The sequence below is a fragment of the Macrobrachium nipponense genome, chromosome 10 (assembly GCF_015104395.2).
Source record: "Macrobrachium nipponense isolate FS-2020 chromosome 10, ASM1510439v2, whole genome shotgun sequence".
Lineage (NCBI taxonomy): Eukaryota > Metazoa > Arthropoda > Malacostraca > Decapoda > Palaemonidae > Macrobrachium > Macrobrachium nipponense.
In genome coordinates, this window is record NC_087204.1 from 92,461,331 (window position 1) to 92,477,235 (window position 15,905).

At 45.4% G+C, this 15,905-nt stretch overlaps 1 protein-coding gene across 1 annotated transcript in view; it reads left to right on the forward strand.

The window, feature by feature from the left end:
* LOC135224046 (golgin subfamily A member 6-like protein 6) overlaps nt 1–209 on the forward strand; it is a 1,167-nt gene extending 958 nt beyond the window's left edge. Inside the window, exon 1 of the mRNA XM_064262964.1 lies at nt 1–209. This exon is cut by the window's left edge and continues 958 nt beyond it. Within this exon, the coding sequence (XP_064119034.1) occupies nt 1–209 (209 nt within the window).
* Nucleotides 210–15,905: the final 15,696 nt, after the last annotated feature.

A 15,905-nucleotide genomic window follows, 5' to 3' on the forward strand; every position in this document is an offset into this window, starting at 1 on the left:
ATCGTTTCTGGAAGCAAAACTCATGGACGAAAGAACAAGAACGAGTGTTTGGCTCAGCGTGGGAAGAATTATGGAGGTCGGAGGAAGAGGGAAAGAGACAGATATCGAAGGAGGACAAAGAGAGAGAGTACAAGACAGATTCAGAGATGAGGACAAGAGAGAGAGAAACAGAGATTGAGGGAGGACAAGGAGAGAGAAACAGAGATTGAGGGAGGAGAAACAGAGAGAAAAACAAAAGAAGATTTGAGGGTTGATAAAAGGAGGATAAAGAAGAGATTTGATGGAGGATAACGGTTGAGGGAGGAACGAAAAGGTTGAGGGAGAGAAAGAAAAAGAGATTGACCAGAGGATTGAGGGAGGGAAGAGAGAACAGAGACTGAGGGACAAGAAAGAGAGAAAGAAAAGGAGATTCCTAGCGAGGAAAAAGACGGAGAAAAAGAGATTGAGGGAAGAGAAAGAAGGAGAGAAAAAGAGATTGAGGGAGGATAAAGAGAGAGAAAAAAAGAGATTGATGGAGGATAAACGAAGAGAGAAACAGAGGTTGAGGGAGGAGAAAGAAAGAGAGAAACAGAGATTGAGGGAGGAGAAAGAAAGAGAGAAACATAGATTGAGGGACATGAAAGAGAGAGAGAAAAGGAGATTCCTGGCGAGGAAAGAGAGGGAGAAAAAGAGATTGAGGGAAGAGAAAGAAAGAGAGAAACAGAGACGAGAAAGACAAAAAGAGAGAACGCTCCCAACAGGGCTCATTTGAGGAAGAAATAAGAAGAATACTTGGAACAGTGTGTGGTGGGCACGTTGCGTCGACTGCTCAGCCAAGGCCTCAGAAAAGAGAAAGATATAAAAAAAGAGAAAGAGGGAGAGACAGATTGAAGAAAGAGAAACGCACTGGGACGAGTGCTTGGCACAGCGTGTGGTGGGCACGTTGGGTCAACCACTCGGACCTGGGCTAAGAGAAGAAACAGAGAATGTGAGAAGGAGTAAGAAAGGAGAGGTATTGAGGGAGGTAAAAAAGATAGAAAGCTCCCTAAAAAGCTCCTATGGGAAGGCACTGGGATGAGTGCTTGGCACAGCGTGTGTTGGGCACGTTGGGTCAACCGCTCGGACCTGGGCTAAGAGAAGAAAAAGAGAAAACAGTGAGTGTGAGAAAGAGTAAGAAAGGAGAGATATTGAGGGAGGTGAAAAGATAGAAAGCTCCCTAAAAGGCTCCATATGGGGAGGGCTGGGCATGAGTGCTTGGCCCAGCGTGTGGTGGGCACGTTGGGTCAACTGCTCTGACCTGGGCTAAGAGAAGAAAAAGAGAATAAGAAACAGTAGTGTGAGTAAAGAGTAAGAAAGGAAAGAGATATGGGGAGGGAGGTGAAAAGATAGAAAGCTCCCCCCTAAAAGGCTCCTATGGTGAAGGCACTGGATAGTGCTTGGCACAGCGTGTGGTGGGCACGTTGGTCAACTGCTCTGACCTGGGTTGCTAAGAGAAGAAAAAGAAAATAGAAACAGTGAGGTGTGAGAAAGAGTAAGAAAGGAGAGATATTGAGGGAGGTGAAAAAGATAGAAAGCTCCCTAAAAGGCTCCTATGGAAGGCACTGGGACGAGTGCTTGGCACAGCGTGTGGGGGGGCACGTTTGGGCAACCGCTCGGACCTGGGTTAAGAGAAGAAAAGAAAAGAGAAAAAGAAACAGAGAATGTGAGAAAGGGTAAGAAAGGAGAGATATTGAGGGAGGTAAAAAAAGATAGGGCAAAGCTCCCTAAAAAGGCTCCTTGGGAAGCACTGGGGATGAAAAGTTCTTGGCACCGCGTGTGGTGGGGCACGTTGGGTCAACCCGTCGGGAACCCTGGGCTACTAAGAGCAAAAAGAGAAAAAGAAACGAAGTGTGAAAGAAAGGTAAGAAAGGAGGGATGAGGGCGGAAAAAAGCTAGAAACCTCCCGGTAAAAGGCTCCTATTGGGAAGGCACTGGGAAGAGTGCCTTGGCACAGTGTGTGGTGGGGGGCACGTTGGTCAACCGCTCGGACCTGGGGTGTGAGAAGAAAAAAGAGAAAAAGAAACAGAAAATGTGAGGAGTAAGAAAGTGGAGAGGTATTGAGGGAGGTAAAAAAGATAGAAAGCTCCCTAAAACCAAAAGGCTCCTATGGGAAGGCACTGGATGAGAGCTTGGCACAGCGTGTGGTGGGCACGTTGGGTCAACCGCTCGGACCTGGGCTAAGAGAAGAAAAAGAGAAAAAGAAACAGTGAGTGTGAGAAAGAGTAAGAAAGGAGAGATATTGAGGGAGGTGAAAAAGATAGAAAGCTCCCTAAAAGGCTCCTATGGGAAGGCACTGGGATGAGTGCTTGGCACAGCGTGTGGTGGGCACATTGGGTCAACTGCTCTGACCTGGGCTAATAGAAAGAAAAAGAAAGAATAAGAAACAGTGAGTTGTGAAATAAAGAGTAAGAAAACAGGAGAGATATTGAGGGAGGTGAAAAAGATAGAAAGCTCCCTAAAAGGGCTTCTATGGGAAGGCATCTGGGATGAGTGCTTGGCACAAGTGGAGCGTGTGGTTGGAGGCCACGTTGGGTCAACTGCTCTGACCTGGGCTAAGAGAAGAAAAAGAAAATAAGAAACAGTGAGTGTGAGAAAGAGTAAGAAAGGAGAGATATTGAGGGAGGTGAAAAAGATAGAAAGCTCCCTAAAAAACTGCTATAGGAAGGCACTGGACGACGAGTCTTGGCACAGCGTGTGGTGGGCACGTTGGGTCAACCGCTCGGACCTGGGCTAAGAGAAGAAAAAGAGAAAAAGAAACAGAGAATGTGAGAAGGAGTAAGAAAGGAGAGGTATTGAGGGAGGTAAAAAAGATAGAAAGCTCCCTAAAAGGCTCCTATGGGAAGGCACTGGGATGAGTGCTTGGCACAGCGTGTGGTGGGCACGTTGGGTCAACCGCTCGGACCTGGGCTAAGAGAAGAAAAAGAGAAAAAGAAACAGAGAATGTGAGAAAGAGTAAGAAAGGAGAGGTATTGAGGGAGGTAAAAGATAGAAAGCTCCCTAAAAGGCTCCTATGGGAAGGCACTGGGACGAGTGCTTGGCAGTGTGTGGTGGGCACGTTTGGGACAACCGCTCGGACCTGGGTGTGAGAAGAAAAGAGAAAAAGAAACAGAGAATGTGGAGGAGTAAAGAGAGAGGTATTGAGGGAGGTACAAAGATAGAAAGCTCCCTAAAAGGCTCCTATGGGAAGGCACTGGGATGAGTGCTTGGCACCGCGTGTGGTGGCACGTTGGTCAACCGCTCGACCTGGGCTAAGAGAAGAAAAAGAGAAAAGAACGAGAATGTGGAGAAAGAGTAAGAAAAGGAGAGGTATTGAGGGAGGTAAAAAAGATAGAAAGCTCCCTAAAAGGCTCCTATGGGAAGGCACTGGGACGAGTGCTTGGCACAGCGTGTGGTGGGCACGTTGGGTCAACCACTCGGACCTGGGCTAAGAGAAGAAAAAGAGAAAAACAGTGAGTGTGAGAAAGAGTAAGAAAGGAGAGATACTGAGGGAGGTGAAAAAGATAGAAAGCTCCCTAAAAGGCTCCTATGGGAAGGCACTGGGATGAGTGCTTGGCACCGCGTGTGGTGGGCACGTTGGGTCAACCGCTCGGACCTGGGCTAAGAGAAGAAAAAGAGAAAAAGAAACAGAAGAATGTGAGAAGAGTAAGAAAGGAGAGGTATTGAGGGAGGTGAAAAAGATAGAAAGCTCCCTAAAAGGCTCCTATGGGAAGGCACTGGGATGAGTGCTTGGCACCGCGTGTGGTGGGCACGTTGGGTCAACCGCTCGGACCTGGGCTAAGAGAAGAAAAAAACAGAGAATGTGAGAAAGAGTAAGAAAGGAGAGGTATTGAGGGAGGTAAAAAAGATAGAAAGCTCCCTAAAAGGCTCCTATGGGAAGGCACTGGGACGAGTGCTTGGCACAGCGTGTGGTGGGCACGTTGGGTCAACCGCTCGGACCTGGCTAAGAGAGAAAAATAAAAAGAGAAAAACATGAGTGTGAGAAAGAGTAAGAAAGGAGAGATATTGAGGGAGGTGAAAAAGATAGAAAGCTCCCTAAAAGGCTCCTATGGGAAGGCACTGGGATGAGTGCTTGGCACAGCGTGTGGTGGGCACGTTGGGTCAACCACTCGGACCTGGGCTAAGAGAAGAAAAAGAGAAAAACAAAGAGTGTGAGAAAGAGAAAGAAAGGAAAGGTATTGAGGGAGGTGAAAAAGATAGAAAGCTCCCTAAAAGGCTCCTATGGGAAGGCACTGGGACGAGTGCTTGGCACAGCGTGTGGTGGGCACGTTGGGTCAACTGCTCTGACCTGGGCTAAGAGAAGAAAAAGAAACAGTGAGTGTGAGAAAGAGTAAGAAAGGAGAAATATTGAGGGAGGTAAAAAAGATAGAAAGCTCCCTAAAAAGCTCCTATGGGAAGGCACTGGGATGAGTGCTTGACACAGCGTGTGGTGGGCACGTTAGGTCAACTGCTCTGACCTGGGCTAAGAGAAGAAAAAGAGAATAAGAAACAGAGAATGTGAGAAAGAGTAAGAAAGGAGAGGTATTGAGGGAGGTAAAAAAGATAGAAAGCTCCCTAAAAGGCTCCTATGGGAAGGCACTGGGACGAGTGCTTGGCACAGCGTGTGGTGCGCACGTTGGGTCAACCGCTTGGACCTGAGCTAAGAGAAGAAAAAGAGAAAAAGAAACAGTGAGTGCGAGAAAGAGTAAGAAAGGAGAGATATTTAGGGAGGTGAAAAAGATAGAAAGCTCCCTTAAAGGCTCCTATGGGAAGGCACTGGGACGAGAGCTTGGCACAGCGTGTGGTGGGCACGTTGGGTCAACCGCTCGGACCTGGGCTAAGAGAAGAAAAAGAGAATAAGAAACAGTGAGTGTGAGAAAGAGTAAGAAAGGAGAGGTACTGAGGGAGGTGAAAAAGATAGAAAGCTCCCTAAAAGGCTTCTTATGGGAAGGCACTGGGCGACGAGTGCTTGGCGCACCACGTGTGGTGGGGCAACCGTTCTGGGATCAAAGTCAACTGGCTCTGACCTTAGGGCTAAGAGAAGAAAAAAGAGAATAAGAAAACAGTGGTGTGTGATAAAGAGTAAGAAAGGAGAGATATTGGAGGGATGGTGAAAAAAATATAGAAAGCTCCCTAAAAGGCTTCCTATGGGAGGCACTGGACGAGTTGGCTTGGCACCACGTGTGGTGGGAACCGGTTGGGTTTCAACTGCTCTGAACCTGGGCTTAAGAGAAGAAAAGAAGAATAAGAAACAGTGAAGTGTGAGTATTGTAACGATCTCGACTCTCGAGATCGACAGGTTCTTAAAAATAATAAACAATTGGGCTGTAATGACTGACGACAGGTGACAAACAAAGGAGGGAGGAGCATAACAAAGCCAAAAAGTTACCTTAAAATTAATTTATTTACAAGAGTTAAATACATAATGTACAGTGAGTCATGGTTCTGGGTGGCAAAAACAAAAAAAATACAAACTAACAATAATAATTAATATTTAAAACCAGTCTAAGAATCAATAAAATCCACCGTTCAATGGCATAATGATAGTCAGAGCAAAACGGGAACACTTCTTCAAACGATGAGGACAATAGTCCAATGCCGGACGATCAAGACAGAGCCGATACGGCAACCACCTCGTCCTTGGAAACAATATGGACATCCTCCTCAACCACTGGACGAAAACACGTCACTGCTGCTGTCCAGTGAGGTCGCTCTCGACACGTCGTCCTCTCGACGACGAAAAAACGCCATTGCTGCTGCCCAGTGAGGTCGCACTCCACAAGTCGTCCTCTTGACGACTAAAACACGCTATTGCTGCTGCCCAGTGAGGTCGTACTCGACACGTCGTCCTCTCGACGACGAAAACACGCCAATGCTGGCCAAAGGCTGTCGACCTCCAACTCGAAGTCATACTCCATACGACGACTTCAACCAAATAACCAGGTATCCAGTACCTGGCGCTGCCTCATGCTGGTCCACAGGTAATCATACCTGACTGCCTCTGACTGACTGGTCGTTCTGCCCTCCAGAACCTGACTGACGAAGTTTGACGCCATCCAACAGACGTCAACTCGCCAGCAATTAAAAAACAAAAACAAAGGAGGCAACAATCCACCAAGGGAACAATCGGCAAACGGTTGTTCCTGACACCTCCCCACCTAACAGAAAAAAAAAAATTAACATTATTAATTTTTTTTTTTACAAACAAAATACTCTTCCCCGATGCTGCCACACCCCCGTCAGCCAAAACAGAACCAATCCTGGCAAGGTCGCCAATATTACGATCTCGACTCTCGAGATCGACAGGTTCTTAAAAATAATAAACAATTGGGCTGTAATGACTGACGACAGGTGACAAACAAAGGAGGGAGGAGCATAACAAAGCCAAAAAGTTACCTTAAAATTAATTTATTTACAAGAGTTAAATACATAATGTACAGTGAGTCATGGTTCTGGGTGGCAAAAACAAAAAAAATACAAACTAACAATAATAATTAATATTTAAAACCAGTCTAAGAATCAATAAAATCCACCGTTCAATGGCATAATGATAGTCAGAGCAAAACGGGAACACTTCTTCAAACGATGAGGACAATAGTCCAATGCCGGACGATCAAGACAGAGCCGATACGGCAACCACCTCGTCCTTGGAAACAATATGGACATCTCCTCACCACTGGACGAAACACGTCACTGCTGCTGTCCAGTGAGGTCGCTCTCGACACGTCGTCCTCTCGACGACGAAAAAACGCCATTGCTGCTGCCCAGTGAGGTCGCACTCCACAAGTCGTCCTCTTGACGACTAAAACACGCTATTGCTGCTGCCCAGTGAGGTCGTACTCGACAGTCGTCCTCGCCCCTCGACGACGAAAACACGCCAATGCTGGCCAAAGGCTGTCGACCTCCAACTCGAAGTCATACTCCATACGACGACTTCAACCAAATAACCAGGTATCCAGTACCTGGCGCTGCCTCATGCTGGTCCACAGGTAATCATACCTGACTGCCTCTGACTGACTGGTCGTTCTGCCCTCCAGAACCTGACTGACGAAGTTTGACGCCATCCAACAGACGTCAACTCGCCAGCAATTAAAAAACAAAAACAAAGGAGGCAACAATCCACCAAGGGAACAATCGGCAAACGGTTGTTCCTGACAGTGAGAAAGAGTAAGAAAGGAGAGATATTGAGGGAGGTGAAAAAAGATAGAAAGCTCCTAAAAGGCTCCTATGGGAAGCACTGGGACGAGTGGCTTGGCACCGCGTACGGTGGGCACGTTGGGTCAACCGCTCGGACCTGGGCTAAGAGAAGAAAAAGAGAAAAAGAAACAGTGAGTGTGAGAAGGAGTAAGAAAGGAGAGGTATTGAGGGAGGTAAAAAAGATAGAAAGCTCCCTAAAAGGCTCCATGGGAAGGCACTGGATGATGCTTTGCACAGCGGTGGTGGGGGCACGTTTGGGTCAACCGCCGGACCTGGGCTAAGAGAAGAAAAATAGAAAAAGAAACAGAGAATGTGAGAAAGAGTAAGAAAGGAGAGATATTGAGGGAGGTGAAAATGATAGAAAGCTCCCTAAAAGGCTCCTATGGGAAGGCACTGGGACGAGTGCTTGGCACAGCGTGTAGTGGGCACGTTTGGTCACCCACTCGGACCTGGGCTAAGAGAAGAAAAAGAGAAAAAGAAACACTGAGTGTGAGAAAGAGTAAGAAAGGAGAGATATTGAGGGAGGTGAACAAGATAGAAAGCTCCCTAAAAGGCTCCTATGGGAAGGCACTGGGATGAGTGCTTGGCACAGCGTGTGGTGGGCACGTTGGGTCAACCACTCGGACCTGGGCTAAGAGAAGAAAAAGAGAAAAAGAAACACTGAGTGTGAGAAAGAGTAGGAAAGGAGAGGTATTGAGGGAGGTAAAAAAGATAGAAAGCTCCCTAAAAGGCTCCTCTGGGAAGGCACTGGGACGAGTGCATGGCACAGCGTATGGTGGGCACGTTGGGTCTACCGCTCGGACCTGAGCTAAGATAAGAAAAAGAGAAAAACAGTGAGTGTGAGAAAGAGTAAGAAAGGAGAGATATTGAGGGAGGTGAACAAGATAGAAAGCTCCCTAAAAGGCTCCTATGGGAAGGCACTGGGACGAGTGCTTGGCACAGCGTGTGGTGGGCACGTTGGGTCAACCGCTCGGACCTGGGCTAAGAGAAGAAAAAGAGAAAAGAATCAGTGAGTGTGAGAAAGAGTAAGAAAGGAGAGATATTGAGATAGGTCAAAAAGATACAAACCTCCCTAAAAGGCTTCTATGGGAAGGCACTGGGACGAGTGCTTGGCACAGCATGTGGTGGGCACTTTGGGTCAACCACTCGGACCTGGGCTAAGAGAAGAAGAAGAGATAAAGAAACAGTGAGTGTGAGAAAGAGTAAGAAAGGAGAGATATTGAGGGAGGTGAAAAAGATAGAAAGCTCCCTAAAAGGCTCCTATGGGAAGGCACTGGGACGAGTGCTTGGCACAGCGTGTGGTGGGCACGTTGGGTCAACCGCTCGGACCTGGGCTAAGAGAAGAAAAAGAGAAAAAGAAACAGTGAGTGTGAGAAAGAGTAAGAAAGGAGAGATATTGAGATAGGTCAAAAAGATACAAACCTCCCTAAAAGGCTTCTATGGGAAGGCACTGGGACGAGTGCTTGGCACAGCGTGTGGTGGGCACGTTGGGTCAACCACTCGGACCTGGGCTAAGAGAAGAAGAAGAGATAAAGAAACAGTGAGTGTGAGAAAGAGTAAGAAAGGAGAGATATTGAGGGAGGTGAAAAAGATAGAAAGCTCCCTAAAAGGCTGCTATAGGAAGGCACTGGGACGAGTGCTTGGCACCACGTGTGGTGGGCACGTTGGGTCAACCGCTCGGACCTGGGCTAAGAGAAGAAAAATAGAAAAAGAAACAGAGAATGTGAGAAAGAGTAAGAAAGGAGAGATATTGAGGGAGGTGGAAAAGATATAAAGTTCCCTGAAATTCTCCTATGGGAAGGCACTGGGATGAGTGCTTGGCACAGCGTGTGGTGGGCAGGTGAGGTCAACCGATCGACCTGGGCTAAGAGAAGAAAAAGAGAAAAACAGAGAATGTGAGAAATAGTAAGAAAGAGAGATATTGAGGGAGCAAAAAAGATAGAAAGCTCCCTAAAAGGCTCCTATGGGATGGTCAAGGCGCTGGACGAGGGTGCTTGGCACATAAAGCGTGGTGGTGGGTCACGTTGGGTCAATCCCCACTCGGTACCTTGGCTAAGAGAAAGAAAAAGATAAAAAGAAAACCACTGAGTGTGGAAGAAAGAAGTTAAGAAAGGAGAGGTATTTGAGGGAGGTAAAAAAGATAGAAAGCCTCCTAAAAGGCTTCCCTCTATGGGAAGGCACTGGGATACGAGTGCTTGGCACGGCGTGTGGTGGCACCGTTGGGTCAAACCGCTCGGACCTGAGCTAAGAGATGAAAAAGAGAAAAAACAGTGAGTGTGAGAAAGAGTAAGAAAGGAGAGATATTGAGGGAGGTGAACAAGATAGAAAGCTCCCTAAAAGGCTCCTATGGGAAGGCACTGGGACGAGTGCTTGGCACAGCGTGTGGTGGGCACGTTGGGTCAACCGCTCGGACCTGGGCTAAGAGAAGAAAAAGAGAAAAGAAACAGTGAGTGTGAGAAAGAGTAAGAAAGGAGAGATATTGAGGGAGGTGGAAAAGATACAACCTCCCTAAAAGGCTCCTATGGGAAGGCACTGGGACGAGTGCTTGGCACGTGTGTGGTGGGCACGTTTGGGTCAACCGCTCGGACCTGGGCTAAGCTAGAAGAAAATAGAAAAAGAAACTGAGAATGTGAGAAAGAGTAAGGAGAGATATTGAGGGAGGGGGTGAAAAAGATAGAAAGCTCCCTAAAAGACTCCTATGGGAAAGGCACTCGACAAGTGCTTGGCACCCGCGTGTGGTGGGCACGTTGGGTCAATCGCTCGGACCTGGGCTAAGAGAAGAAAAATAGAAAAAGAAACAGAGAATGTGAGAAAGAGTAAGAAAGGAGAGATATTGAGGGAGGATGAAAAAGATAGAAAGCTCCCTAAAAGGCTCCTTATGGGAAGGCACTGGGATTGAGTGCTTGACGCAGCAGCGTGTGGTGGGCACGTTGGGTCAACCACTCGGACCTGGGCTAAGAGAAGAAAAAGAGAAAAAGAAACAGTGAGTGTGAGAAAGAGTAAGAAAGGAGAGATATTGAGGGAGGTGAACAAGATAGAAAGCTCCCTAAAAGGCTCCTATAGGAAGGCACTGGGACGAGTGCTTGGCACAGCGTGTGGTGGGCACGTTGGGTCAACTGCTCTGACCTGGGCTAAGAGAAGAAAAAGAGAATAAGAAACAGTGAGTGTGAGAAAGAGTAAGAAAGGAGAGATATTGAGGGAGGTGAAAAAGATAGAAAGCTCCCTAAAAGGCTCCTATGGGAAGGCACTGGGACGAGTGCTTGGCATAGCGTGTGGTGGGCACATTGGGTCAACTGCTCTGACCTGGGCTAAGAGAAAAAGAGAAAAAGAAACACTGAGTGTGAGAAAGAGTAAAGAGGAGATATTGATTGGGAGGTTAGAAAAATATAGAAAGCTCCCTAAAAGGCTCCAATTGGAAGGCACTGGGACGAATGCTTGGTACAGCGTGTGGTGGGCACGTTGGGTCAAGCGCTCGGACCTGGCTAAGAGAAGAAGAGAGAAAAAGAAACAGTGCGTGTGAGAAAGAGTAAGAAAGGAGAGATATTGAGGGAGGTGAAAAAGATAGAAAGCTCCCTAAAAGGCTCCTATATGAAGGCACTGGGATGAGTGCTTGGCACAGCGTGTGGTGGGCACGTTGGGTCAACCGCTCGGACCTGAGCTAAGATAAGAAAAAGAGAAATAGAAACAGTGAGTGTGAGAAAGAGTAAGAAAGGAGAGATATTTAGGGAGGTGAAAAAGATACAAAGCTCCCTGAAAGGCTCCTATGGGAAGGCACTGGGAAGAGTGCTTGGCACAGCGTGTGGTTGGCACGTTGGGTCAACTGCTCGGACCGGGGCTAAGAAAAGATAGAGAGAGAAAAAGAAAGAATGAGAGAGAGAGAAAAAGTAAGAAAGGAGAAATATTGGGGAAGGAGAAAGACAGAATAAGACAGAAACCTCCCAAAATGGTTGCAATGAGAAGGCACTGGGACGAGTGCTTGGCACAACTTGTGCCATTACAAGTTGTGCTAAGCACTCGTCCCAGTGCCTTCTCATTGGAACCCTCTTGGTAGGTTTCTGTCTTTTTCTCCTTCCTCAATATTTCTCCTTTCGTACTTTTTTTCTCTCTTACTCTTCTTTCTTTTTCTCTCTTTCTCTTTTCTGAGCCCCGGTCCAAGCAGTCGACCCAACGTGCCCATCACACGCTGTGCCAAGGACTTGTCCCTGTACATTACTATAAGAGCCCTTTAGGGAGGTTTCTATCTTTTTCTCCTTCTTCAATATGTCTCTCCTTTATTACTTTTTTCTCTTTTCTCTGCCTTTTCTCTCTTTCACTTTTCTGAACCCTGGTCCAAGCAGTTGATCCAACTTGCCCACTACACACTGTGCCAAGAGATTGAAGGAAGAGAAAGAAAGAGAGAAACAGAGATTGAGGGAGGAGAAAGAGAGAGAGAAACAGAGATTGAGGGAGGAGAAAGAGAGAGAGAAAGGGAGATTGAGGGAGGAGAAAAAAAGAGAGAAAGAGAGATTGATGGAGGAGAAAGAGGGAGAGAAAAAGAGATTCCTGGTGAGGAAAGAGAGAATTAAAGAGATTCCTGGTGAGGAAAGAGAGAAACAGTGATTGAGGGAGGAGAAAGAAAGAGAGAAAGAGAGATTGAGGGAGGAGAAAGAGAGAGAGAAAAAGAGATTGAGGGAAGAGAAAGAAAGAGAGAAACAGAGATTGAGAGACGAGAAAGAGAAAAAGTGATTCCTAGAGAGGAAAGAGAGAGAGAAAAAGAGATTAAGGGAGGAGAAAGAGAGAGAAAAAAAGAGAACGCTCCCAACAGGGCTCATTTGAGGAAGAACTAAGAAGAATACTTGGAACAGTGTGTGGTGGGCACGTTGCGTCGACTGCTCAGCCCAGGCGTCAGAAAAGAGAAAGATATAAAAAAAGAGAAAGAGGGATAGACAGATTGTGGAAAGAGAAAGAGAGAAAAAGATAGAAACCTCCCTAAAGGGCTCCTATGGAAAGGCACTGGGACGAGTCCTTGGCACAACTTGTGTTGGGCACGTTGGGTCAACTGCTCGGACCTGGGCTTAGAAAAGAAAAAGAGAAAAAGAAAGAGTGAAAGAAAGTTAGAAAGTAAAGACATATTGAGGAAGGACAAAAAGAGAAAAAGATAGAAAGCTCCATAAAGGGCTATTAGGGGAAGGCACTGGGATGAGCACTTGGCACAGTGTGTGGTGGGCACGTTTGGTTAACTGCTTGGACCGGGGCTAATAAAAGAAAAAGAGAGGAATAGAAACCGTGAGAGAGAGAGAAAGTTAGAAAGGGTGGAGGATTGAGTTTTCTGTTTTTGGCCAAATTTTTCATTTAGCGAGAGAGAGAGAGAGAGAGAGAGAGAGAGAGAGAGCGTACGAGAGAGAGAGAGAGAGTGCGAGAGAAGGCAAGCGAGAGAGAAAGCGGTAGTTGGTGGAGCGGTATTTGTGATAGAAACAACTGTGAGTGTAATTGAAGTAGTTGGTTATTTTTCCGTTTGCTTTTGTAGTTTGGTATGAGAGTGTTTCAAGAGAGTGCTTTTTTGGTTCTGGCTGTAGTGGAAGGTGAATGTGTTTTCGGCTGCCTGGTCATATTGTTCATTTGGATTAACTTTTGTCTTGATTTTGACAGTAAGTACTTTTGTTTTTAGTATGGATGTGAATGATAGGATTAGGTTGTGATTGTTTGTAATTTATTTGTTTTATTATTTATTTTTGAATGTTAGTTATAGGTTTTCATGTCTTTACACGATCGCAGTTCCTCCGTAACCTCCCTTTATATTCATTGCTCGCCACCTCAGCTGTAGATAAGGATTAATTGTCCCCTTATCTTCCTGCAGTTAATATTGATTGCTTGGATTGCGGACTATCGCGTGGAACTGGATTACGGCTTGGATTGTTCTTTAAGGATATAAGTACGATTGATGTTGACGACTCAAAACTAACCTTGATCGTGGAAAATTGTGGCTATGGATATAAGTATTGATAGTGATAATGACGACTATGGCGTCACCTTGATATTGATAGTGGAACCGTTCTTGGAAGATTGATATTCCTGAAGTTGACGACTTGACTAAATTTGGATTGGGAGATTGACTGCAGATTATACGGATTCACATGGAAGCACTGTTTGCCACAGTACTGGGGCTCAAGTGCCATTAGCTTGGAGTGCTGGAGGCACTATTCGCCTATAAGGCCACTTGTATATACATACCGTATAATCTTTGGTTGAGTTCGTTCATGTTAGGTTGTGGGGATCACCTGAAGATTAGCGACCCCTAATACCTCTCCTGAAGAAAAGTGACCCCAATATTTTCCTCCTGAAGATAAACGACCCCCAATCTTCAGGTGACCTACTTTAGCTCATAATATTATAGAAAAAAGGAGAAAAAATATAGATATAGATATATATTCATTAAAAACTACTTTATTAAAATTTGTTAAAAACACAAATTTAGACAAACAATCAATAGTTAATTAAAAGTGTATTGTCTTGCAATTTCAGTACAAAAATAATCAAACCTACTGTAACCCCTGTGGCTAGCGCGCGCAGCACAACATTACCTCTTGCCAGAACATACTGAGCTTGCCAAAAATCTTTAAATATGCGGATAAGGCGCGAAGCACCGTTCCGCCACGGCCTTACTGTAACCCCTGTTAATTCCTCACCTTAAGAAAAGCGACCCCAATATTTTCCACCTAAAGAAAAGCGACCCCAGCGTGTGTTGGGGTCGCTTTTCTTCAGGTGATCCGGTTGTGGGTTCACTTTGGTTATAGGGTTTCTTTGTTTATTATATATGCAAGTGGTTGGGGAATTCAGTATTTGGTTGTTTGCAAGTGTTTTGAGTTTGGGAAATATAGTGGTTACAGATAACGTAAGTAGAAAGTTGTGTAGTGAGGAGACTATTGTCTGTATGAGGGATCAAGGCTGTGGGGGTTGCTCTAGTGCATCCAGCCACAAAAGGAGAGACATATTGAGGAAGGAGAAAAAGAGAAAAAGATAGAAACCTCCCTAAAGGGCTGCAATGTGAAGGAACTGGGATGAGTGCTTGGCAAAACTTGTGGTGGGTACGTTGGGTCAACTGCTCGCATTGAGGAAGGAGAAAGAGAGAAAAAGAAAGAGTGAGAGAGAGAAAAAAAAGTAAGAAAGGAGAGATATTGAGGAAGGCAAAAAAGAGAAAAAGACAGAAACCTCCCAAAAGGGCTCCTATGGGAAGGCACTGGGATGAGTGCTTGGCACAGATTGTGGTGGGCACGTTGGATCAACTGCTCCCACTGGGGCTAAGAAAAGAGAAAGAGAGCAGAAGAAAGTGTGAGAGAGAAATCAAAAGTAAGAAAGGAGAGATATTGAGGAAGGAGAAAAAGAGAAAAAGACTGAAACCTCCCAAAAGGGCTCCTATGGGAAGGCACTGGGACGAGTACTTGGCACAATTTGTGGTGGGCACGTTGGATCAACTGCTGCGACCGGAGCTAAGAAAAGAGAAAGAGATTAAAAGAAACAGTGAGAGAGAGAAAAAGTAAGAAAGGAGAGAGATATTGAGGAAGGAGAGAGATAGAAAATGAAAGAGTGCTTAGCTGGAACCAGTCTTTCCTGTAACATAAAATATGGCTAACCTTGATTCTCTCATGGTCCTCCTAAACACTGGCATCAGTCGCGTCCAAAGGAATCTGCTTAATTTACTGACCATAAGTGTTTATCAAGAATTGTTAGAACGAATCCAAGCTGATGGGCAACAATTTAAGTCACCTTATACCACTCATACCGTGAAGTTGGAACTCTCTGTTGAGAGTAGTCAAAGTTTTAGAGAATGCTGGGCAAACGATCTCCTTATTGTGAAACTGAATCAGCATGTTGGCCAGTGAATCACCCAAAAACCCATCTACTACGATTGAAAAAGTTACCATTGGCCACATTCAAAGGAGAGAAAAGTGAGTTTGCCACGTTCAAAGAACTGTTCAATGCACTTGTTCATCATTGACCTAACTAGGCAATGTAGCTAAATTCACGTATTTACTAGGATTGCTTGAAGGGGAGCCGCTCAAAGCCCTTCAGTCTTTAAACAAAACCATCACCAATTATGAATAGTCTAGTCAAAGTAAGCAACAACCCTAAAAAAAATTGCAAGAAATTGTTTGATGGTGTTGATTTATTCTTTTTTGTGTGGACATTAATGTAACAAAAGTTTACCAAAATTTGGGTACCGGAAATGGGTCAAAATGGCATCATACAAATATGGCGACTAATACGTCAAATCTCCATATTTCACATTTCCCCTTCATCATGTGATACTGAATCATGATGTATGTTGTAACAATGGCCATTTTGGCATTGACCACATGTCTAGCCCAAGCTTTCAACAAGTACAACGGTGTGTGTTACAAACACCAGAACAGCTGCAACAAATCATATTCAGGAGTGTTTCTGGTGCAGGTGCAGTGTCAGTCACCACTGGTGCTAGTTTGTTGGTTTGTAGGCTCCATCCCCATTTGGTGGTGTCCATATCATCTCCCTTGCCCATTGTAACTTAGCTGCATTAATTTATAGTTATTATTTGAGTTCTTGGTACATTTTTATGTTGGATATTTAATTGTTGTATTCTTTCGTAATTAGCTTTTTGTCTGCTCACTGGTGGTTATCTTGGTGTATTATGTTGGCTGACGACTGTTTCATATTCGCAAGTTGTGTTGGCTACGTGGCTGTGCTCCTTCGATATCTGA